The 25,764-nt window shown below is 49.7% G+C and overlaps 2 protein-coding genes across 8 annotated transcripts in view; one reads left to right on the plus strand and one right to left on the minus strand.

Moving 5' to 3' along the window:
* Nucleotides 1-214: 214 nt before the first annotated feature.
* On the plus strand, nucleotides 215-11,101 carry LYSMD4 (LysM domain containing 4). Its single transcript, XM_077317597.1, has 3 exons — nucleotides 215-307; nucleotides 2,638-2,925; nucleotides 6,651-11,101. The coding sequence occupies exons 2-3, from the start codon at nucleotides 2,653-2,655 to the stop codon at nucleotides 7,239-7,241; spliced, it is 864 nt and encodes a 287-aa protein (XP_077173712.1). The 5' UTR covers nucleotides 215-307; nucleotides 2,638-2,652; the 3' UTR covers nucleotides 7,242-11,101.
* A 1,504-nt stretch (nucleotides 11,102-12,605) lies between these two features.
* Nucleotides 12,606-25,764, minus strand: part of MEF2A (myocyte enhancer factor 2A) — an 89,862-nt gene continuing 76,703 nt past the window's right edge. For 3 of the 7 annotated variants that reach the window (XM_077318024.1, XM_077318026.1, XM_077318025.1), the window contains 3 exons: nucleotides 21,644-21,770; nucleotides 18,918-19,044; nucleotides 12,606-18,518 (listed from right to left, as the gene is read on the minus strand). In XM_077318024.1, the coding sequence (XP_077174139.1) occupies nucleotides 18,173-18,518; nucleotides 18,918-19,044; nucleotides 21,644-21,770 (600 nt within the window). In that variant the 3' untranslated portion in view covers nucleotides 12,606-18,172. Of the gene's footprint in view, nucleotides 18,519-18,917; nucleotides 19,045-21,643; nucleotides 21,771-25,250; nucleotides 25,296-25,764 lie in introns of all 7 variants that reach the window. The other 4 variants (XM_077318022.1, XM_077318023.1, XM_077318020.1 and 1 more) reach the window with 2 other exon arrangements.

Here is a 25,764-nt window from a genome sequence, read left to right on the forward strand (position 1 = left end):
AGTGGGTAAAAATTAGAAATGGGTCTTCTGGCCCTTTAAGCGCCCCCCCTCCGCCCCCGCCTCTTCCACGTTCCAGCGCTGACCGCTCTGCCAAACCTGATTCCGGGCTCCGAGCTCTCCCGATGCCCGCACCCCACCATGGCCCCGCCTTCTTTTGCCGCCGATTGGTTGGAATCCGGCCGTGGCCCGCCTTTCCTGCTCCTCCGAGCCAATCGCGGGAAGGAGGAGCGGTCAGCACGAGCGGGTGCGCCCGGACCGAGGCTGCTGGCAAAAGAGGGAGGGAGACGAGAACGCGGTGCGAATTCAGGTTAGCAAAGGGGGGGAATTGGGGCGGGGGGCCATGCGGGCTGAGCCCCCCTGGGCCGCGCCAAGGGGTCCCTCTGGGGCCAGTCCTGGCTGCAGGCGTTGCATTTGGGGAGGGGGTCCAAGACCCTCCCCCCCCATAGCAAAGCCCTTTGGATGGGGCGAGGGGGGGGGGGCTGATCCAGAAAAGAAGGGGCGCTGCCCGGGGCAAGCCCTGCTTCGCTCGCGGAGGCTTTTGGACTTTGCCCCGGGAAAGAGGCGTCGACTCCGTAGGACCGCCAAACTGGAGCTTCGCCGGAGGGTGGAGGGGGGGGGGCGAAACAGGGGAGGGGGTGCTTTTGGGGCCCGGGCAGCAGCAGGTCCCGCTTGGGGTCCGTGGGTGGGCAGGACCGGGGAACAGGTGCGGGGAGGGGGACGTGGGGAACGCCAGCGCCTGCCAGCCCGGTCGGGCGATGCTTGGCTGCTGGACGAGCCGTGGGGACTGGCCTCGAGGCAGCTTCGAGCGCTTTGCTGCCTGAGATTGCGAGCAGGGGACGTGGCTCGGGGGGCGGAGTGGTTGGCAGCTGCCGGTCCGAGTGGACAATGCTGACCTTGATGGGCCAACGTTCAGCCTCGCGGGTATTCCCGCTGCCGCAGAAGAAGGCAGGTTTAGGAAGACATTGTGTTATGTTGGAGAGGGGCTGCGGCTCAGGGGTAGAGCCCCCTGCCTGGCATGCCGAAGGTCCCCGGTTCAAGCCCTGCCCTCTCCTGTTAAAAGGGCCAGGCAGCTGGCGATGCCTGAGACCCTGGCGAGGGGCTGCCCGTCAGAGCGGACAATCTTGTTTGGACTTTGTTTAAGGAAGGGCCGTAGAGGGCTCGGCTTCTATCTGCCCATCATTAGGCGGTTCCAGCCTTGCTGGGTTTGGCTGTTTTTTAGGGGAGGGAAGAGGTTCAGGCCCAGGTTCAGGCCCCGGCCTCTCCAGTTACAAGGACCAGGCAGGGCAGAGTTAGAGTCCAGGGGCAAGTTCTGTTCAAGGTATAAGCTTTCCTCTACCTGCAGGAGGCAGAGTGCGTGCACGCAAACGCTTCTACCCAGAATAAACCTTCAGGGTGCCCCCCGGACTCGAACTCTGTCCTGCTGCTTCGGACCAACGTGGCGACCCACCTAAATCGAAGGATCAGGCCGTGGGCATGGTGAAAGACCTTTGCTTGAGACCTTGGAGAGCAGCTGCCATCTGAGTAGACAATACTGACCTTGAAGGGCCAGTTCTCGGATTCAGCTTCTTGGGCTGAGTGTGACACCCACAAGACCAAAAGGCATGTTGCTTTTGAGGGACTCTCCTGGCTCCTTCTCTAGCCCTGTCTGACGGCCACTGCTGGACACAGGCCAATGTATCATGCTCAACCTGGGCTTCCTGACCAGTGCAGAGAAGACATTAAAATTGCCGTCGGTTTTGGGCTAGGTTTTACGGGGGCCATTCAGGCCATTTAATCCAACCCCCTGCTCAATGCAGGATCAGCCTCGATCATCCAGAATAAATCTCTGTCCATAGAACCATAGAGTTGGAAGGGGCCATCCAGGCCATCTAGTCCCCACCCCCTGCTCAATGCAAGATCAGCCTAAAGCATCTGTGATAAATGGATGTCCAGCTTAAAGACCACCAATGAGGGGGAGCTCCCCACCTCCTTAGGCAGCCCCTTCCACTGCTGAACTAGACTCCTAGAATCCTAGAGTGGGAAGGGGCCAGAGAGACCATCTAGTCGCACCCCCTGCTCAGTGCAGTATCAGCCTCAGGCATCCAGGATAAATCTCTGTCCAGCGTTGCTTGAAGACCACCAGTGGGAGCTCCCCACCTCCTTAGGCAGCCTATAAAATGGGGCCAACCCTGTTTAGCTTCCGAAATCAACATTACAACCATATAATACCTTTCGTGGATGCTGCTTACCAATTTCTTGCTGCTTTACTCTCTCCTTGTATATGTATTCTGGCAATTTCCATTTCGTTGTCTGAGGGGGGGGGTGCACAAAAGCTGACGCCTCAAACAAAACTGGGTCTTAAGGGTGCCCCGGATTCAAACTTTGTCCCACAAAGTATTAGATTAAGCCAGAACCAATGCCAGCGAGAGCAATGGCTTTTTTAGTAGACCAGATGTTTAAAATGATGGACGGAGGTAAGAGAAGATGGCTTGAGGAAAATGTACGGGACAGGGACTGAGGTATTTTAGGTAGCACAGGACACCAGCTCTCCTGGCCAGGGCAGGGGAGTCAGATCTGATTTGAGCAATCTTGCTCTTCCCAATTACCAGTATGTTTTTATGAGCAATATGGGGGGGGGGACACCATTTTCTCTTGCAGGGAGCGGCGTAAACCATGTGGCTGAAGGAGCATCTGGCCAGGCCCTTTCAAGCCCCGGCCTCCATCCGAAGGTACCCGAGCAGCCAGGTCGCCTGGTTCAGGAACGGGCCGTCCGATTCGGAGGACTCCTCGGAGGAGGAACTGGACGTCATGGAGCTGCGGGCGAGGGGCAGGGAACGGCCGAGGAGCACCGCCGGCCGGAGCCGAGCCGGAGACGTGATGCTGCTGGAAAGAGAAGTGGCCGAAGGCGACAGCTTGAACAAGCTGGCTCTCCAGTACGGCTGCCAAGTAAGGAGCAATTTCTTCTGCAAGAATTGATAGTCAGGGGTTCTTCTGTCAGGCTGCCGATTTCAGCCACAGACTTAATAGGCTTAACCGTGCAGGGCGTTGCAAACCGAGGGAAACCACGCTGGTTTGTCCAGTTCACCCGGAACAAGAAGGCGTCTGGTGGTGGAGCCATGCCCGGATGCTGTGACCTAGATCTTTGTGTGCTTCAGGTGGCACCGGTCGGTCCCTTTGGTGGCTTACCACCCGAGGAATTCTTTAAAAACAACAGCAGAGGAGTGTACTTATTTAGTTGTTTGATTTTTACATCGCCCCTTTCTCGTAACAGCCTCAGGGTAGTTGATGAGCTATAAAACCCCATAAATGCGCAGTTAACCCAAATCGATTTAAAAACTAGTTCTGGCTTTAAACGTTAAAAGAAAATAAAATGCTCCAATAATATCCCTGATAGGGGCGTAAACAATCTGTATCTCCGTTTTGTACCCCTAATTCTGATGGTGGGGAGGTGGAGAGGAAGGAGGCTGGTTCTGATGTTGTTCTGGGCGTAGACGGGCCTCAGCCGTATGCCTGGCTGGAGCGTGCTGTTTTGCAGGGGCTGAGGAACAAGGTGGGAATGGCCCATCATGGAGGTCCACCAAGTTAGGAATGGTGGAAAGAGAGCTTCCAGTCGCCCAAGTTCATTGGCAGCTGTGTTTAGACCAGGGGTAGTCAAACTGCGGCCCTCCAGATGTCCGTGGACTACAATTCCCAGGAGCCCCTGCCAGCATTCGCTGGCAGGGGCTCCTGGGAATTGTAGTCCATGGACATCTGGAGGGCCGCAGTTTGACTACCCCTGGTTTAGACTCCTTTTGGAATTCATAAGGTGTGGTCACGGGACATTATCTGAGCTGGCTTCCAAAAAAGAAAAAGCCCACCAAGCCAACATGGACAATTTCAAGGAAATAGTTCCAAGTGGGTAGCTGTGTTGGTTCTTTAATAGAAGACTGAGATTTGAGTTGGACAGCACCTTAGAAAACAGCCAGGCTTTCAAGGTCTGACCTTTTGAGAGGCAAAGCTCCCGTCATCCTGTAATGTTCATATCCTGGAAATCTGGTTGGTCCATGACATGCTGCTGGACTTGAACCTTCAGCTTCAGTGAAGTTGTACATTAATAGAATTAGCCCAGCCCTTCCGCAACCTCCTGACCGTAGAGTAACCCCTGATATATTCTTCAGGCTTCGAGGAACCCTGGAAGTGAGGCCAGCTGGCCACGCCTCCCTGCCACCCTCCGAAGTCACGTGTTTAAGGAGTGCATGGCATCACTCATAAAAGGCTTGTTAAATAAGAAGTTAGTTTCATTTTGTGTGCGTGCAGTGCCTTGCCTGAGCAAAACAGGGAAGCATCTCAGCTGTCATCAAGCCCACCATGCAAAGTGGGAATGATCAGTTTGGAGATCACCTGTAACTTTGGGAGTTCTCCCCTTTACCCCAAGGAGGTTGGCAATCCTAGCAAGACCTGAGAATAAATTTCCCCAGGGTCGGAAGTGGCTGCCAGGGAAAAAAGGAATCCTTGTACGAGCTGTGCACAGTCCTTGCAACAGATTCTAGCTCTTGGCTAGGGATGCCAGCCTCCAGGTGGGGCCTGGGGATCCCCTGGAATTGCAGCTCATCTCCAGACTGCAGAGATCAGTTTTCCTGGAGAAAAGGGCTGTTTTGGAGGGTAGACTCTGAGATTGGACACAGTCCTCTCCTGCTTGAATATCTGCATCCCTGTGCTTCGAACAGCTTTCCTCCAGCCGTTTTCGGCAGGCAGGGCTCTGCGAAAGAATTCTGGGAGGGGGGAAATGGGAGGAGCCAAAGTGGGGGGGGGGTGCAGCAGATCCAGCTCTTCCCTCCCACTCCTTCCCCACTGTGCGTGAATTCCACAAGGCCAGCACTGACCAGACAGGTGGGCAGAAAGCCACTCTGTCCTCCTGACTCCTCCCTGGGTTAGTTAAATTTTTTAACTGAAAAATTATATATGTGCATTTGAGTCCTGTTGCGAAGGGCGAGGCCGGTAACTTCTGCCCTACTTGAGAACTCAGGAGCATTTGGTTGGGCTTCTCCTGGAAGCAGAAAGCTGGGCAGGATGGATGCCGGGTCGAACGCCGAGGACAACTGTAGAACTCCTCCTGTGTTTGGTTTGGCAGGGTCCAAACTGCAGCCCCCGGGGAGCAGCGCGGGAGGAGCCACCTAGATGGTTGGGTGGTTTGGCTTGGAAGAAGTTGCCAGCTCCACCTCCGTGTGCCCTCGGGCGTCTGCTTCTCCTGTCCCCCTTGGCTCGTTTCTCGCTCGACGCCACGGTCGCCGAACGGCACTTAAGAGTCGCGCGTCTGCTCTTTCTGGTTTGGCCATGAAGCTTTTCCCTGCCAAAGCCAACAAAAACAATCCTGCAAAGTGACTAGCTCGGGGCTACATCGACGGAAGGGCAGGTTTATTTTTATTTGTTTGATTTATGATGGAAGGCAGGAGGGCCCGTGCCAGGCTTGGCTTTGGGACAAGACGGCTGGGCAAGCCTCACTGTTCCTTTTGCAAATTATTATTTTTTAGACTTCTCTTCCCCCCTGTCTTGGGCTTACTTCTCACGTGCACGGGCGCTACGTCAGCTGGGGGGTTCATTTTCTTTGGGGAGACGGCAGGTGCGCAGCTCAGATAGAACAGACTCTCCTTTGCGTGCAGAAGGTCCCTGGTTCAGTCCCCGGCATCTCCAATCCGTCATTAGTGATGCAAAAGACCTTGGCCTCAGACCCTGGAGCGCTGCTGCCAGTCCGATAACTAGCAATCCCCAACCTGTGGGCTGCGGACCACATGTGGTCCTTCGACTAATTGGAGGTGGGCCCCAAAGGACGCCTTCCCCCCCCCCCCCGGCCCTTTACAACACACTTTGGGTGTCATTGTCTCCCATCACTCCCAGATCTCGTTGCAGAGAAACAAGCTCAGGGTTCCCATTGATTTGTCATTGTCATGAGTTAACATTTCCATGAAAATAAAATGTTCCTTATGTTCATTGTTGTGGCGTGTCTGTATCTTATTTTGAAGGGATGTTTAAACATTACCATAGCGATCAGAGAGCGTTAGGGCAGTGGTTGAGAGTAGAGGAGTAAACTACCCCCCCCACCGGGCCTCAGTAAAAGGCGTTGAGTGGTCCCCGGCGTTGAGTGGTCCCTGGTGATAAAAAGGTTGGGGACCACTGTGGTAGACGATGCTGACCTTGATAGGATCGGGTTCAGTAGAAGGTAGCTTCATCAAGTCATCTGATGGATTTAAGGTGAAGGAACTGTCACATCTTTGGAGAATATCCTGCTAAATTCAACCCCCTGCCCCAATCCATGAGTTAAATCCTAAGGGACCCAAGCAAGAACTCTCCCAAGGGAATGGACCTTGAGAGCCAGCGTGGTATAGAAGTTAAAGAACGGCTGATTCGGGAGAACTGGGTTTGATTCCTCACTCCTCCTTCACGTGCAGCTCACTGGGTGACCTTGGGCTAGTCACAGTTCTCACAGAGCAGATCTCTCATAGCTCTCTCCACCCCGTCTACCTCCCAGAGTGTCTGATGTGGGGAGAGGAAGCGGAAAGTGTTGTTAAGCCACTATTTTTATTATTTATTTTTATGAGTACTGCCCTGTCATACTGGGGAGGGATTTCTGTACAAAGTGGGGAGAAAAGCTCTTGCTCTGATCATGGATTTCACCATTTCTCTGGCTTCTCCAGGTTGCAGATATCAAGCGGATCAACAACTTCATCCGGGAGCAGGACTTGTACGCTCTGAAATCCATCAAGATTCCCGTTAAGGTCAATGGCATTTTAACGGAGACTGTCGACCTGCCTTTGGCTCCTCAGAGCTCTGGTTTGCTCCCCACCGAACTACTTGGCTCTCCAAGCACAGGGAGCCCCTCTGCGGACGGCAAGCAAATTGATCAGTATTTCAGGGGGATCGACCAGAATATTGAACGGGCGGCGCAGGCCGAGGCTGGCTTCAGCCCAGACTATTGCATCGAAACGCCAAACCGGTCGCCTCCGGAGCCGGAGAAACCCAGCAGTGGAGCTGACTGCGGGATCCAGTGGTGGAACGCTGTCATGGTGATGCTATTGGTCGGAATCGTTTTGCCCGTGTTTTATATTGTTTACTTCAAAACGCAAGCGTCAGGAGTGGCCGCCCACGCCTCCAACACGACCGTCCCCGCCAACAGCTCTTTGCGTGCATCCGTGGTGACAGGAGTCTCAGTGTCCGTTTCGGGGGCCGAGCACCCGCCCACCTCGCACGCCCCTAAAACGAATGCGGCCATCTTGTCGGGTGAATGACTTCTTGCCCCGGAAACGAAGGGAGCTGCAAAGAGGCTTGCAAATGGGGGGGGGGGATGAACTCAGAAAAGACACAGAGGAGAGACGGGTCTCTCGTGGCCCAGCGCCACGGGCAGCCCCACTGCCGTGTATGTAAACACAATTCTATCCCAATCAGGTAGAAAAGAAAAAAGGAGGGCTGGCCAACCTTCTAACAGCAAAAGGGTATCTCACATCTGTACTGCTTCTCTTCCTCAAGCGAACAATTCATTTTGGTTGTTAAAACGGGATGCCACCCTGCCACACCTGTCTTTCTACGGGATCAGGGCCAACCATCGTTTAAACAAGGGGTGGCCAAACTGTGGCTCTCCAGATGTCCGTGGATTACAATTCCCATATGCCACATTCGTCAGCTATTATGCCATAGATGCCAACTCCTGGAGAGAGGTTACTGTGGGTAGAGCGGTACTTCAATGTATTTTCCCAGTTTATAAGCCCACACCCTCCTCCATGGTGAGTGACCCTGCTATTCTCCTATATGGGACTGCACAGAAACGATGAAGATGAAAATGGGGTTGTGCTTACCTGTAACTGCTGTTCATTGAGTGGCCTTCTATGCAGTCACACAACCCTCCCTCCTTCCCCACTGTGTACCGCTGATGATAGATTGCCTTACCTGTTCCGGCGGCAGGAAGGAGAACTGAGGGGAGAGTGCTAACCCCTACCATGTCACGTGACTTTGGGTGGGAAAGTCCCCTCTGTGAGGGGACGGGTGAGCACTCTTGGGAGCTTCTAGAAACTTTGCTAAGTTTGCTAGCTCTGTCTCCATGGCAGGCCAGCGAAGATGCAGACCATGGGAATCTAGTCCATGGACATCTGGAGAGACACCGTTTGGCCACCCCTGGTTTAAACAGTGAGATTTGCCATGGTGATATCTGGCTTGTTTCTTATGGTCTCCAGCATTTCTGGCTGAGGCTCGTCATGCTTTGAAAAATTAAAACCAAAAGAGATGGTTTATTGGAACTGTTGCTATAACAGCACCTACCCATCGAGTCTGGGGTTGCATACACTGAAGCTACGTCCTCTGTGTGTGTGTGTGCTGATTCTGTGAACTTAGGCAGATAGTAAGTGGGTGGGCAGAAAGGAATGTGTCCATGCTTGGCTCTTGTGGTCCTTTCTTGCATGCCCAGGGAAATGCTGATTGTTGTTCTGGAATCAGGAGGTGAATTTCTTCCAGGCCAGACTGGCCAGTGATCCTGGTTGTTGTTGGGGTGGTTTTTTTTTGAGGGGGGGCATCATCTGGGCATAGATGGATGGGCAGATAGTTGTGAATTTCTTGCATTCTGCAGGGGGTTGGACTAGAAGACCCTACAGATCCCGTTCAACTCTATGATTCTATGTGTGTGTTTAATAGGACATGCTAACCACTGACATTGAAGGAATCTTGGGACTCCCTCCTGCCAGCGTTTGGAAGTACCATCTAAGGGCAGGGCAGGCTTGTTTTTTAGAAGGGGGCTTATTTATACCCCTTGCCACGAATAGGAGTGGGAAAAGGAGCAAGAGCAGACGCTACTTCCTGCAGGCCTGCCCTCTTCCCTGGGCCGGGAAGGCTCTTCGCAGCCTTCTCTGAATCCATCCTTTGCTCATTCACAGGTGAATGTGGTTATAGTGGTTAAGAACGGCAGCCTCCGATCTGGAGAACCGAGTTATTCCCTCCTCCTCCACATGCAGGCCAGCTGGGTGACCATAGGCCAGTCACAGTTCTGTCAGAGCTCTCTCAGCCCCACCTACTACCTCACGGGGTGTCTGTTGTGGGGAGAAGAAGGGGAGGTGATTGTAAGCTGCTTTGGGACTCTGTTGGGTAGTAAGAAGCAGGGTACAAAGAGCCAGCTCTTCTTCTGTTAACGCTCCATGCAAGTCTCAATGTCAGAGCTGATCTAAACCATGACAGTGCATCTGCGCCTTCTTGATTTAGGGTGTTAAATGTCACCTGTTCCTCCCACCCATTCCCAGGTTTGCCCATGCAGGAGAGCCAAGCAGGTTGCCTGCCTGTCCGCCACACAGCTGGTGTGGACTACTGCAGAAGCCGTGTACCATTAAACTCTTCTGTCTCTCTGCCCTCCTTAAAAATACCCGTGCTCGGTATGGAAGAGGGACACATACTTTAGAAAACAGCTACTCCCAAGTTTCGCTGGATGCCCATGGAAACAGGCAAAAGCCCAACCGTAATGGAAAACCGCTTGAAAAAAAACCTCTTAAGGCCAGAGACCAAAATAGACACACCCTTCCACTCAGGCCAGAGCACTAAGCATTAATTTCCATTCCACGGCTCTCTTTTAGCTACCCGACGATGCGCGTTCGTGGAGAAATGTGGCTGGCCAAAGGACATGGTTCCTGAACGCATGAAGATAAGAGCAAATGCAGCGCTCCTGCAGTACAGGATTCCAGGAAAGCTCAGGGCAGGGATTGTTCTTCGGATCTGTTATAAATATGTCGAGACTTGTCCAAGGCCCAGAGGCGAGCCAAGCGATTGAGAGGCGAGGCAGGGCGTTTTGGTGCGACTCCTGGTCGGAAGACAAGTATACGGGGCCAAGCCCGAGTAGCCCAGGCGAGCCTGATCTTGGAAGCTAAGCAGGACTGTTACGTGGCTGGGAGACCACTGAGGAACGGCTGCGTTTCCACGTGGAGGCAGGCCCTGGGAAATTGCGTCTCTTGCCTAGCAAACTCCACGAGGGGTCCCCGCAAGGGAGCAGCGACTAGATGCCACCTTCTAGCACACAAAGGGCAGAAACTATCTTGGCTTTCGCCTAAGTTTCTAGTCCTTAGTGGCTTTGAGGTTTAGGCTTCAAAGGGCGTGTTCCCTGAAGTCGCTGAAGCGGAAGATTAACAAAACACCAAACTGTTTCCAGGGTTTCTGCGCCCTGCAGGGCTTCCTTCCCAAAGGCCTGGCAGAATGGGAATGGTACAAACAGCGTTTTAAGCTGCAGTGTTGACAGGCAAACGTGGTATGGTGTTCTTTTCGGAGATGCAGAGGAGATATTTTCGGATGGGTCTGCAGCGCTGCCAGCTTCGGAAGGTTTGTGGGTGTGGTGCGGAGAGGCCCTCTGACTGCTTCTCAACTCAGACCCCGCTCAGCTCTGAGCTACTGCTCTGTGACCTAAAGAGAATGGCCTTGGCTGCCATCTACCCATCAGTAGGCACTTCCAGCCTTGCTGGATTAATGACCCGGTTTAGCATCAGGCAGCTGTTTTTAGGGGAGGGGCTGTGGCTCAGGGGAAGAGCCTTGAATTGGCCTTGCAGAAGGCCCCAGGATCTGTCCCTGGCATCTCCAGTTGGGAGGATCAGGAGGAACAGAGTCCAGAGGCCCCTTTATGGCCAATCAAGTTTTATTCAAGGTAGATCTAAGCTTTCCTGTGTGCGCAAGAGACAGTGTGCACGCACACAAATGGCTTTGCTCCACGTGCTCACGCATTGCTGAATCACCCACAGTGAAATTCAGTGTACAGGTTGTAATTTTGACGCTCTTGAGTAATTGGTTTAACCATTTGTCAGCTGCAGAAAGAAAAGTTTATTTGTGGTTTGGGGGACACAGGAAGGGTGAAATTGGGGGGAATGGGGAGCCGGACAGAGGATGCCACATATAAAACTAACTAAACCCCCCTTTTCCCTACACCTCCTTTTCTATCTTTCTCAGACCCACCGCCATTATAACCTATGTCCTCCAAGCTTACAATTCTTTCAAGGATACAAAAGCTACAACCGGTCAGTGGAAATTGATGTTCTGCCCATTTTAGTCCCCGGTGTTTCTTGGGAACAATTTGGATGGTTAAAAAAAAAACAAAATACTGTTGGAGAAAATAAAACATACCTTTCTCTTGCCAGCTCCCCTCGTTTCTGTCTCCTTCTGCGCGGCTAGGTCATGGATCTTTCACGTCGATAAAGCGGTACTTTCTCAGTACTTGTGTGAATTCATGCAAAAACTGGATTTAGTGACAAAAGAGGCCAGTGCAGTCGTGGAAGCTGGGGGAGGCGGGAGAATAACAGCGAATTGATTTCTAAGCGTCCGGAGTGGCACTCTAAATATTTTTAGCCCTAGGAACTCGATGAATTTTCAAGAGCCACTAATAAACCCACGTACTTTTCAGCATTAAAAAACTAGGCCAGGAGGAAAGTGCCTGCCGTTGACTGTATGGGAACATCCACAGCTAAATCAGAGACACCAAACGAGTTCTCATTAAGGAGGCATTCAAAACCATGAAACTGCGAATCTACTAACTCGCTGGCTTTACTAAAAAGAGAGAATCTGGCTTAGAGCAACAGCATCGGCTCTGTGTACAGAAGAACCCTGGCTCAGACCTCGGATCTCTCCAGTGAAAAGAATCAAGTATTTGGTGATATAGAAGACACACACACCCTCCCCGGAGAGGTGCTGCTGCTCAGGGTTGAGCACACAACACTGGCCTTGATAGAGCAAGGAGGCCAGGGCTACCTCTAAACATCTAGTTTCGGATGGGTCGCCTGTTGGCCTGTAAAAGAAAATCGGAGTCCTCTGGCTCCTTGGAGACCAACTGGACTTCCAAGGTCTAAGCCAGCCTTTCTCAAGTACTGAGAAACCCCTGAAACATTCAGCTTTCAAGAAACCCCATGTGCAATATGGTTGGGAAGCAGAGCTGTGGACACGCCCACCTGGGGCCCCTCCCCTTCCCGCCCCCTCCAGGCCCATCAGTTATTGGCCATTTTGGGAGGGGAGGAGGGGGGGTCGTATCACCAGATAAATGTTTCTCAAATTTTTAAAATACATTAAAAATCAATTAACTTCCACCATTCAGCCCTGGGGTTTCACGAAACTCTGGTTGAGAGAACCTGCTCCAAGCTTTCAACAGGCAAACACCTTTCATCAGATAACTGAAAAAGAAGACTCTTATGCTGGAATCCTTGTTTAAGATGCTACCAGACTCAAATCTGCTCTCCTGAACTGCTCACTGGAAGAATTCCAGGAAATTCACCCTGATACCCCAGGTCCCTGAGCAAACCTGCCAGAATTCCCCTCTTCCAGACAACCACCATGAGATACTATCCGCTTTTGCATCTCAGTGTAGGAAAACCAAGGAGAAACAGGGCCCCGTGTTGTGGTGAACCAAGTGCTCGGCCTGAAGGCTGACTGCCTAGGTCACAAAGGTTTATTTTTGACTTCTATCATGTTATTACCTGCCCAGAACTTGTGAAAGAGGCCTGAGATAGAAAATACTCCCAAGTGTATCCTTGGCTGACCTTTACAGGGTAGGGCAAACCCTGCATGTTGTTCAGGCATGGGGAAAACTGAGCAACGGGGAACACGCAACTTCAAGAAAGCACTGAGTTCTAAACACGAGCGAGTCGGAGGTACACAGTAAAAGCCAGCATTTTTACTTTAGTGAATACAAGATACAAATATTTTACAACAACTTCTAACATTTTTCTTAACCGTTTGATAAAAAGTTCACTAGAATATTTATCGTATAATGAAGAGGGAGAGAGAAAAAAACACCACATCTGGGGTAGGGAGGGGGGGGGAGATTAACTTAATATTTTTTTTCCCCTTAAAGATTTGTTTCAAATACGGCAACAAAGCCCAGCTTGTGCTGCCAGACGGCTTCAACCGCAAAACCGCCTCGTCTGTGAACCGTGACTACAAACATTTACCAAATACATATATATTCATTTGTTTTTTTTAAAAAAAGCTTTTCTCTTTTTTAATTTTAAATATAGCAAAGGAGTGTTTTCTTCTTGCACAGCAAAACGAGGGAAGTATTCCGTAAGAAGTTTTCGTTAAAGTCTTTCACATTCTAAATTCCTAACTTCTTTCCCGTGGTTGAATTGAGGAGTCGACACGTTCCTTATTTACTATGTATTTCTTGTGCGCACGGCATACGCTGTCGATGCACGGGTGCCCTGGGTGCCCTTCACGGGGCAAAGGCCAAAGCATCTCCTAACGTTACTCCTTCCTTCCCGAGAAAACCCGCTCCTCACGCCAAGTCAGAATCGCTGATGTGGAGTCAACGCCGGCCGCTCGAGATCTAACTGCAACCTTAGGTGTTATCAAACCTGATTTACACCTTTTTAAAAAGGTGTCAAGAAATTTGGGGAGGGGGGAGGGTTTAAAAAAAAAACATATACTTTGAACATCTTCATGCGATGAAGCCGTGCAGCTCCCTGGCAGGCAACCTGCATCTCGGCCGTTGGGGTCGGGGGGTCATTGCTTCTTTGAACGCACTCCCCTGCCAATAAACTCCTGCTGCCACATGGGGATGAAGCGCCTCTTCTTCCTGACGTGCCAGATGAATGTCACAGGGGAGCACTTTCAAGCACATGCTCCCCTTTCCTAAGGAGGTCCTGGCCCAGAGGAGGCACACCACGTGCTCCCTAACTGTGTATTTCAACAGGGACCCTGGCCCCCCTATACCCAGGGCTGGCAGCCGAAGAGCTACTTGAGGTATGCAAAAGGACTGTGCGCCCAGCAACCCAGGAGGCCCTTCCCATGCCTCTCCCCTCCTACGACTATTGCTTTTTCTCCATTTCAAAAGTGGCTCATCGTGCAACAAGGGACTACCGTTCAAGACGTAAGCCCGGAACCCTGCCAAGCACGTGGGTCCTGGTGGACAATTCTTTGGATTCTGACCTCGGTGCGTTGCAGTGGCCACCGTAGCCAGATTTATTGTGCAAATGTCTGTTGCTTGGTGCAGAAGAATTGCTGGAAGTTAAGCGTTCTCCAGGCGCCACCGACACAGTACCCTCGACGGGCGTTTTTGTCCACCGCAGAGCCAGCGTACTTGGGTGCAAAAGCAAATATTTGGTACAAAAGGGGTCACAAACAGCAGGCGGTAGCGACTCACCGGCTCACCCACATGCCCAAGGAATGGATCCCGGCTGCAGTTACACCAGCACAGGGCAGTCCGGATGCCATTGCCACTATGCCTGTCTACAGGATCAAGGTGTAAATGTTTCCCAAAACGTCTGATCAAAATCACATGATTAGTGTTGCTGGTTTGCTAAAAAAGAAAAACGTTTCCTGCTTTCGGGCTGCAAAGTTCTTCCACGCGAGGATCCCGGAACAAGGAGACGGGCTGTGCATTAACAGTCCAAGAACCGAACTTCTGAATATTTAGCTGGCTTGATTCAAATGGGGGGGGAGGGGAGGGGGGGGGGAGAAAAAATAAGCACAAGCTGTCAGGTTCAATGCTTTGTTTTTAAGGGCGATGGAACTCCTTACAAAACCTGCATAGGAATAAAGACTTATTGAGATTACAGTCAGCAGAGCCATCTCATTAAGGCACACAAGAAATGGGACAGTAAATGTGAAAATGAAAGAACTCCCATTCAAAAGCACTGCGAACAGCTCACGGGGCGTGCGTCAGAGACAACAGAGAACCGAGATCTTTCGGAAGCCTTAAAAAGGATCCATGAAGTGGTGGGTTGGTTTGCTGGGGGCCGGGAGAAGGTCATTCTGGGATGTTTTACTGCTCTACATCTTGATGAATTCCTGAAACCAGGATTTACTGCTCTGTCACGGCAAGACAGAAACAGGTGAAAGTTCCTGAACTGAGTTTCTTGAGCTGTTGAGGGGCTATAAAGGGGGGGGGGGAAATAATATTCGGGACACTTATGTATTTATGGGACAATTTGGAAAAGAAGAGCCATCTATCTTTTTTTTTTTTAAACCCACAATTATATATAGTTTTTACATAAAGTGGGAAGGAGGGAATGTGAAAACTGGGAATGCCCTTAAAAGACAGCTGGATTTAAAAATCATCCCTTCAGAGAAACAAAAGATCAAGTCGAAAAGATCCACCCTCCTCTACTCCAATTTACAAATTTCTCTGTAATTTCAATTTTTTTAATCCCATTAATCCCAAGGTTCAGTTTGAAGAAGTAGAGTCTGTGGGTAACAAATTCTACCTCACAGTCTCCAAATTCACAGAAGCTGGGATGGGAAAACACAGCTGATGTTTCTGAATTAAATCTAAACCCCTCTGATAAAGAGAAAGAATCAAATTCTTGGTCTCTCAAAGGGAAACGTCAAATTTGGCGGCCCTTGTCAACAAACTGCCGCATAAAAACCCTGTCAATGGATTATGAGAAAAGGCACACAGGATCCATGCACACTTGGCTATTTCTTAAGGTGTGCAGTCTCATGTTTATGTGCAAGTCACATGTTACATTCAACACAGCTGAACATGTGACTTAAGCCCCACAAGTCCCTGGTGTCACTTGTGAACTGAACCCCCTGGCTGTTTCTCAAATACATGTACATGGGGGCTGTACATGCCTTGACTAGCATGTGAACAGGGCTACGGTGACCACGTGTACATCCCACACGAGGAGCCATTGTGCATGCATGGCTGCCACTCTGACTCTGAAGGCTGCCCTCCCCTCCTGGGGTGAGTTTTCTCCAGATTCGAACACAGACTCAACAGTTTTGTATTAGTAATCTGAGATGTGCCTAGTAGCCACAAGACAGAATCCAGCAGGGTGTCGTGGTTAAGAGAGATGGCCGCTAATCTGGAGAACCAGGCTTGATTCCCCACTCCTCCTCCACATGCAGCTAGCTGGGTGACCTTGGGCTAGTCACAGGGCTCTTAGAGCAGTTCTCCCAGAGCTATCTCAGTCCCACCTACCTCACAGGATGTCTGTTGTGGGGCGAGAAAGGGGAAGGTGTTTGGAAGCCACTTTGGGTAATGAAAAGCAGGGTATAAAATAACCACCTGTTCTCTTCTTTCAATGAAATCTATTAACCTGTGGACTATATTGCTCCAGCATGAGATGAAGGTTTCAGGACGATTTCAGGAATTATGCCATTAACACTTGCCCCTGTTTATATGTACTAAACCCTGTTAAAATTGACTTAAGACAAATACATCTTAGAATATATCTGGAGACATGCTTACAGAGTCTTCCATTCTATGGCTTTCCACAGGTATAGTGTTCAAATAATACCTAGTTAAGAGGAGGGTGTTGCCGGATTACTACGGGAGGGGGCTAGGGTGCTAGGAATCAAAATGTTTCTTAAAATATGATTTGCTGCAAAACCCACACACCACTTCAAAAAAAATTCTTTTTGCTTCTCTCACGGGTGTATCACTCACTTGGACGCGAGCAACAGGAATTGCTTTCTCCTCCGGCCCCTTCTCAACAAGAGTCAGTTCTTAATACGATGCCTAGAACGGACATGTTACGACGACTTTTCCCATTTCTGCAGGATGAGCTCCACAGCAGATTTGCATGTGTGTGTCAAGATGGGGAGGGGTGTCACTTCGCTATCTATATACATATATTTATATATGTATATATACACATATATGTATATATATATATTTATAAAATGTATAATGAAGCTTTACCATACAGCACAAAAAAGAGTACAGTTTAACAGCACACATTCACCACCAACGAGGGGGAGGGGGGCAGCCCCTTTTTTAAAGACCCCCTCGGCAAAGAATCCAAGTCATATTACTTAAAGTCCAAAGGAAGTACAGTATATTGAACAAAATAGTAAATATTAAACAGTGAATACTCTACTTAATAAGGACCTTGCCTTTTCTGGCTGGGATTTTTTTTTCTTCAAGTTGGCGTCAATCCACAAAAATATACTTTTTAAAATCTGGTGAACGTACAATACATAGATAGGTACTTACACCAAAAGGTGATAATATATTTAAGAGGCTATATACACAAAGTTTGGCTCCACTTTTAATTTACATATAGAATAATAAGTATTCATGGCTTATTTTTCCCCAAGGTTTTGCCTGCAAGTTTTTTTTTTCCTTCCTCTCCTGAAAACAAAGAGTAAAAAAAAATTTAGAACTATACTTTACAAAAAAGCTACCCCCCCCTCCCCACCCCATACAGCTTTGGCTTATATAAATAATTCATAGCAGAATGTGTTCAAAAAGTAAGGTATATAATTTTCTATATAGTCTTCAAGGAGGGTATGGTTTTCTTTAATAAAATATAGACATAAGCGAAAATTGGTTTTCTACTTTTTTTTTAAAAAGGCGGGAGGAACATAAAAAAAGGAAACTTTTTTTGACATACTCCAATTATAACTTAATAATATATTAAAATTTTCTTTTATGGTTTATCTCCCAGGGGTGGCCAAACTGTAGCTCTCCGGATGTCCATGGACTACAATTCCCATGAGCCCAAGTCCACAGAGATCCAGAGAGCCACAGTTTGTCCACCCCTGTCCCTAGGCTACTATCTTCAGAATAGTTCATGCAAGCTCGTTTTTGTCCTTCTTCATTTGTGTTTCTCTAAATCGCTTTTAACCTCAGTACCTTTTTTCTTTTTGCATGTGCAAAAAATCAGGTGTTTTATTTATCTGTGGTTTCTTTTTCTTTTTTAAACTAATGCCAGCCCTTCTCCATGCGCTCTCTGTAAGAGAGACCCATGCTAGATTGGGTAATATAAAGGTCATTCTATGTACAGTATTGCTTTCTTGTCGTACTGCTCTGCTGCTACAAAGCGGACTACGGGGCAACCTCTCAAAACACACACGGGAACAACTACGACGGGCGAGCCCTTGCGGGCCCCTCCCTCTAATTTGGTAGGATTATATACGGGGTATGACGTTTCTCTTGCAAAACGTTACGATATTCTCAAGGAACGAGTCCCAGGTAACAGCCGGACTGGACCAATACCTAAGAGGATTGTTCTGTTTTCTATCTCTCGTTTTTTTTTTCTTGTTTCACCACAGAGCATCTGCAGCTACACAAGGAGTCTTGTCATTTAAGTGCCTGCTGATTTTTGTGTCTTGCTACACACACTCATACATATATATGTGTACAAAGATATATATATGCACGTATGTATATACATATAAATATTCCTTTCGCGTCCTCGTTTATTAATTTAGATATGTCAGGACTGTTCGTAGAACTCAAAAAGGTAGAAACGGAGAGGGGCGGGGGGGCGGTTTATGTCACCCAGGCGTCCATGCGCATGCGCTTCACCGTTGGGCTCTCGCGGTCTTCTGCATTGGGGGGCCTCCCCAGGCCGACGGGGGAATGGAAGTCGCTGCGGGGGTCCTCCCGGTCGCTGCCGTCGTACGAACTGCTGGAGCTGCTCAGACTGTCAATGGGAGAGCGGCCCAGCTCCTGCCGTGGCGGCTGCGCCTGCTGCTGCGCCTGCTGCTGCTGCTGCTGCGGGAACGCGGACGGGGTCACACGGTCTCTAGGAGGCGAGATTGGTTCGGACTTGATGTTGATGTTTTGGTTGGTGTTAATGGATAAACTGGAACCCTGAGATAACTGGCCTCCAGCCCTAGGGAAATTCAAGAGGGGGGGGGGGAAACAGCCGTTAACGGGGGGTTCGTCGTGGCTGCAGCACGAGGGCCCTTCCGCCCGATGACTGAGGAAATCATGATCTCAAGTTTAAGAAGGTGAACAGCGAACGGGAAGTTAGAGAAGGACAAAATGAGCACGGGGGATTCAGATGGAGCCCAAACACCCTGGCATCTGACGCGTCCCCCCCACCCCCCGGCAACAAGAACTGCTCAAAAGTCATAAATCAGCCACCCACGAAAGCTCAAAAGCATGCCTGGCCCAACAGAGTAAGGCCAAGCCCAAACACGTGGGCTGCCCCGCTGGGCGTAACTTGGCGGAGGCTGCCGCTCTGCCCAGGGCTTTCGGGTGTGATTTAGTTTTCCACAGGCCTACTTACACAAGAGAGCTGAGGGCTGCCTGCCCTAGAGGATGCTGCTGCCAGGCAGATACTTGTCCTAAAGACAGCATTCCAGGGGAGTTGAATCCCTGCAGGGCCGACAGGTCTGCACTAGTCAAGGAGTAATCTGGATTGGGGGGGGGGAGGAGAGCGGGTGAAGGAGAGAGAGAGAGAGAGAGAGAGAGAGAGAGAGAGAGAGAGAGAGAGTTGTTTAATACAGTGTTCATCACACAGGTCCAACAGAAGGCACGGCGGCTAATCATCGCCAGCACTGGCCTGATGGGAGTCCACCGAAATGAGTCTGAGGTTCTTTGCCAAAGGCATGTGATGACTCTCCTCCGCAGGCCAAGTCTGTTTTTCTATGTGCATCCAAATACATTCTTAAGGGGCCTTTCTTTGGGAGCTCCCGCCTTTTGACGCTGGGTAGGTGGCAACCCAAGAAAAGGCCTCTGATCAGTTACAACACCCAAAATTAGGGAATTCTCTCCACAGGGAGATCTGTCTCTCCCTGCTGCCACTGTGGTCTGCCCACAGGTGAAGACTTACCTATTTCATTGGGGATTCCCTCACTGCCTCTCTACGTGTTTCGTTTAATTTTAATGTACACCAGTGTGGTGTCGTGGTTAAGGGCGGCCGCCTCTAATCAGGAGAACCCGGTTTGATTTCCTGTTCCTCTACATGCAGCCAGCTGGGTGACCTTGGGCCAGATGAAGCTTTCTCAGAGCTCTGTCAATCCCAGCTACCTCACAGGGTGTCTGTAGGGCAGGGCGGACGATGGTAAGCCGCTTTGAGACTCCTTCAGGTAGTAAAAAGTGGAGTACAGAAAACTAGCTTCGTTCGTTGCTAATTGTTTTTAGACAGTGTACTTCAAAACATGCAATGTTTTCCATGATTCGGTGCCTTGAGCACCCAGAGCCAGGTGGAAAAGGAAGGACAGAATTGATTTAAATAAAAAAAAATGAACAATAGAATCCATCCTCACAGCTAAAGCTGTCAGCTTCAGAAATCTGCTTTGCTCTCATATTCACAGACAACCTATTTTAGACAGAATGATTGAAATACATATATTTAGACAAAACACAGAACCTTCCGCTTGCTGCCTTTCAGAAGCCAGAATACTGCCGTCTAAAGGCCAAAACACGGTTAGTTCATTTGAAGAAACAAACAAGTCAGGGGTGTAATCAGAGTGAACGGATTTGGAGCGGCAAATTCCATTTAACGCTAGGAGAGGTGGCAACAGCTGACCTGAAAGAATCTAACCTGGAATGGATAGCGAGCTGCCCCAGGCATAGCAGCCGGTATCTGACAACATCCGTTCACAGCACATGGAATTTCCTTCCTCCTCCTCCTGCAAAGCTCCCGGAACCCCTTGAAACATTATTCTTGGGGCTCAATGGGCCTCAAAAAGAGCACAGGGGACAAAGAGCACAGGGGCTGCAGTGGGAGGGGGAATGACAATCATTGGCATTCCCTCTACTCCAAAAAGTGCCTTTAAGTCTTCTGAATGGGGTGTGATTCCCTGTCGGTTGCTCCTCCAACCCCCCAGAAATGATGAGACAGGCTAAGAGGGATGACGATATATATATATATCATTTTCTTTAACAACCTGTGGATTTGGTTGACTCGTTCTTGACTCCTGAGAGAACTAGTGGTGTCACAATAGCCATTAATTCTGACATAATTCCCCACTACCACCCATTTCTTGCTCAAGGAAGTGCATCGGCCAGGTGCCTTCTAGAACAAAACCCGAGAAAGTGGCAGAACCATTGGCCAGACTTGCACATTGGGGATGATAAAAATTGACTCACAGGGGCAAGAAGGTACAAGAAGTACCACGGAGAGGTAAAAGAGTTCTTGGGGCAATTCAAATATACCAAGAGAACTGGGGGAAAGAGCAAGCTGGAGGTCACTTATATAGGGCGGTTGAGATCTGGATTCTGGAGGCCCTCATGACCCACAAAAGAAGCACGATCAAATGGCTTTGCGCACAAACACGCTTTTGAAAAACTCCTTTCATTTGCCATAGTGCATAGGTTACACTCAAGGCACCCTCCTTAAAAGTTTAAGCACACAATGGAATTTGTTTTCCTGTGCTTTTGTGGCAGGAGGAGCTCTCTCGATTTCATTGTGCTCCCTTGATCTAGGTCGCGACGCTGAGATTAACTTCGGGGCCTAATCCACTGCTCAAATTAAAATCCAGGAATGTCACAGGGGAGACAAAATGAACACAGACAACAATCAGAATGGGCAGAATACAGATTTCTCGCTGAAGCACTGCTCAGAACATTATACTGAACGTGGATCTGCACTTATGCAATGTCCTTTAGAACAGGGGTAGTCAACCTGTGGTCCTCCAGATGTCCATGGACTACAATTCCCATGAGCCCCAGCCAGCATTTTCTGGCAGGGGCTCATGGGACTTGTAGTCCATGGACATCTGGAGGACCACAGGTTGACTACCCCTGCTTTAGAACACCCCGAGATGCTGATCTTGTCCCGGTTTGAAGGCTAAGCAGCATAGGCCAAGGTTGGATGGGAGTCCACCAAAGAAGATGGGTTTCTATGCTGACGCAGGCAAATGCAGACCACTTCTGCTCCTCCCTTGTCTTAACGACCCCCACAGTCCTTGGTTCGCCATGAATCAGCCATGACTTGGCAGTGCGCAATTCTGAATTCTCCCTGTGGAAGAAGGTGGGCGGAGAGGGCCAAAGCTGTGAAATGCTTACCAGTATTGTACGCTGTTGGCATGGCGGAGTAAACCAATCCCTGCGGGGGCAAGCTTGGCGTGGTCACTGACACGACCGGCGTGGCGAGAGGCTGCGTCGACTGCGAACTGCTTAACCGCTGGGTGTTCTAAAATGGTCCACAGGCAGAACAGGCGTCAAAGACAAGCGGCAACAACCAAACCACAGCTAAAATCAATGCAAAGCTGGGAGCACTTTGATCCTTGCCCGTGGGATTTCTACAGAATTTACAGCAAGCTCCTCCGCACCACTGGAAAACTTAAGGCTCTTTATGGGCTACTGCTGCTTCCAGATTGGGGGGTTGAGCTCAGTTAAGAAAGGAATGTTCCCCTTGTGGGCAAGTGACCCTGAGCCCCCATGTGACTGTGGAACTGTCACCTGCCTTTGGAGGGTTTCTGTGTGCGAGAGAGAAGTGCAAATGTATAAATACTAATACATATATCCTGTTTCGTGCATGTTTTTATTAACAGCGTACATCTCAATCTTATCCTTGAGTTACCCTTTATGGAAAGAGCAATTCAAAGACTGAAGATGCTGGAGATGTTCTCCCAATACCATTGAAAAAGAAGAAGAAGAGTTGGTTTTATATGCTGCTTTTCTCTACCAGGAGGAATCTCAAAGCAGCTTACAATCGCCTTCTCTTTCCTCTCCCTACTTCAGATCTCCCCTATGAGGTAGGTGTGGCTGAGAGAGGCCTGGTATGACTGCTTAGTTAGAACAGCTCTATCGGGGCTGTGATAAGCCCAAGGTCACCCAGCTGGCTGCTTGTGCGGGAGTGGGGAATCAAACCCAGCGTGCCTTATGAAAGCTGGCTTTGAGGCCAGCCTGACCTAGGAAGGCACCAGAAGCTTCCTGGGATATCAAAATTCAAGGGATGCTGGGCTGCCCTCCAAGCACTTCCTCTAGGGATGGGGAAAGAGCACAGAAAGTTGGCCAGGGCTTGCAGGGCCTGGAATGTACCATCTCCCTCAACTAGTTATCTAACTCTTCAGCATCCCCTCCCAGGGCAGAAGGGTTTGCAAACAGACACTCTGCTGAACCAGCAACAGAGGATCGGAGTGATAAAATATGTAGATGAGAAAGGATGGGGGCAAACAACTGGGGGGAGAGGGGAGTTAGGAAACCCAGATTAAGCTGGTTCTGGTTTATTTCAATTCCACATACCCATTTACTTAAGACTTAGGGGAGGACTGGTTTTGTGGGAGGGGGATCACTTGGGCATGGAATTGGGGTCACTGAGGGTAGGCAGGTAGTCGTGAATGTCCTGAATTTTGCAGAGGTTGGACTAGATGCCTCTGGAGGTTCCTTCCAAGTTCTATGATTCTTGTGTTTTGTTTCAGCTAGATGCACATTTCCCTTGCGGGGGTCGGTCCCACCACCAGAGGGCAATCTCCTCCTGTAACATGCTAGTTATGAGCCAATCTTTGCCCTTGTCTAGGGAACTTGTAGGACGTTTCATGTATTTTTTAAATGTCTTTGAGTTTGAAGACTTAACAGGGGAAGTGGATGTCTTTCCAAGACAGGGGAAGTCTTTCTTTTGCCATGTGCAGACTACGGCAGAGACACCGATCCCTGGCCTGCAGCCATACATCTCCACTGAGCACAGGCCATGAAACAATGGATCCCACCCACAAGCAGATTTCTGAAAATGTGTACCATGTAAAGCAGTCTCAGCTTACAAGCAAAATGATTGGTTCATCCCTCTGAAAATCCCCACTGACTAATTAAGAAAACCATTCCTTTCACCCAACAGTCCACGAGCCTGAGATGCCATGACGGGAAATTGGAGGCTACAGCCTGAGAACAGCCCTAATTCGAAAAGGGCACCAAATCTATACGAGAAACACCCTTTTATTGATTCAAGTGGGCCGCCGTGATGGTCTGAAGTAGCACAACAAAAATAGAGTCCAATAGCACCTTGAAGACCAACAAAGATTTATTCAAGGCGGGAGCTCTTGAGTGCATGCACTCTGTGCATGCATTCTGTGCATGCACTCGAGAGCTCCCGCCTTGAATAAATCTTTGTTGGTCTTCAAGGTGCTATTGGACTCTATTTTTGTTGCACCCTTTTATTGACTTTCACAACATGGCTAAAAACCACGGCTTTCAAACTCGGGAGGTGTATGGAGCGGGGATGAGTCACTAGCTCACATGAGCCACTGGCATTCAACTGGACTGGACCCGAGTTCAAATCACAGCTTAGCCAAAGACTGACTGGTGTGTCATTTTGGTTTCCTGTGACCCAGTTCAATGGCAAACACAGGAGTAAAACTGTTCTGTGACCCAGGTCCTACAGACGAGGTCAGTCATACTCACATTACCAGGCTATGGATTTATAACCTTAAGGAATTTCGCTGTGCAACTAGGTAACACACGTGTGACCTGCCTAGCAAAATCCCACAAAGTGTTTTCCTAGGGGAAAGGTAATTACCCCTTAAGGAAGCAGAGGACAGGGGCAACACGCTACCTGGCTCTGAATAATCACTAGCAGTTAATATACAGGTGCAGGTAGAAGCAGCTTGTTGCAAACTTCCACTGCAGCTGAACTCTTGCGTTTTTACTTCCTTCCCCCCCCCCCACACACACACACACACACAAAATAGGCATTCACAAACTCAAAACATGGCAGTCCATGCTTTGCATGCAACGAGAGCCTCAGAGCAGCAACAGGTCTGTGTGCGAAATAAACGGAAATAATAGAACTGGTTGGTTTTCCAGTCGGATTTCTCTTTTCAACACGGCTGGCCACCCTATTGCTCTTCCTTAAACCAAGGGAGAAAAAACGACCTGGGCTCCTAACAAATCCCCATTGATTAAAACCAAGCACGCCTCTGGGCTAAGGCAATGTAAAATATCCGAGGCAGAGTCCTTCCAAAGGCGTGCTTGTGTACGTATATAGACATATATACAATTCCCAGTAGGAGGAAACAGAAAAGAGTTGCTTGTGCTGATAACCTTCTTTTGTTGAACAAGGGAACCCCCTCGTGGTTTGCTGCTCTTCCAGAGCATGAAATTAACTCCATCCCTAAGACGGTGATCTCACCCAGAATGATGTAATCACCCAGAAGGGAAGGCAGCAGCGGTAGCGGCAGCGGCACAGGATCTGCCTTACAATCTGCGGAACTTCGCGAGCAAATTCCCTCCTCTAAAAATACTTAATAAGGTGCAATAAGGTGCCTTAGGGTAAAGAGTCCAAGTTCTCCTCTGAACACAGACAGTCGCTGCTGGAGGTCCCGCTCCAATGTTCCCTTAGAACAGGTGAGGGCAAACTGTGGCCCTTCCAGATGTCCACGGACTACAATTCCCATGAGCCCCTGGCAGGGGCTCATGGGAATTGTAGTCCATGGACATCTGGAGGGCCACAGTTTGCCCTCCCCTGCCTTAGAAGCTTCAACCCACAATAAATGTTAACTTTTTTCAGGGGTGGGGGCTTGTTAGCGATTATGATGTTTTTAAGCGATAGACACGGCCGGCGATAGACCAAGACGGGTTGTGGGTTTGCTTTCTTTCCTACGCCGAAGGGAACGTTGGGTCTACTTTACACACACACAGTGAAGAAGAAAGAGTGCCAGGTTTTGAGGTCTCATACCAAGTAGGACCCCAGACTCACCAACTCCAATTCATCCTCCTCCGACTGCGCTCAGCAAATAAGAGGGATGATAATAATAAAGTTACTAAGAATAGGACGGCTCTCAAGAATGAAAGAGTCACGTTTGGGCTGGAAGAGTTTGCTGTGTTTAGCTCGCTCGGGTTTTGATCTGACGACTATGGGGGGCGTCCGCACTTTGGCCCCCCCTCCCCAAAAAAACACAACACTCTGCCTCCCAACGCTTCAGAGCCCATACTGTCTTTACTGTAGTCACAGGGAAAGCTGATCCTGGCATCGGAAATTGTGATTTAGCAACATTCGTTGGGTTAAAACTCCTTTCGGAAGCCCATGGCTGGCAGCCGTGTTCGAGGCGGGAAACGCCAACAGTCTCGGTTGCGCCCTGCCCATTCAGAGCATGGAGCACGGAGAGACAGCCATTCCACGCTGCAGGGCTGCACTTTGCAGCCTGACAACCAGGACAGCCAGAAGGCTCAAAGATGAAAGCGTGTCTTCA

Source organism: Paroedura picta, chromosome 18 (genome assembly GCF_049243985.1).
Source record: "Paroedura picta isolate Pp20150507F chromosome 18, Ppicta_v3.0, whole genome shotgun sequence".
Classification (NCBI taxonomy): Eukaryota; Metazoa; Chordata; class Lepidosauria; order Squamata; family Gekkonidae; genus Paroedura; species Paroedura picta.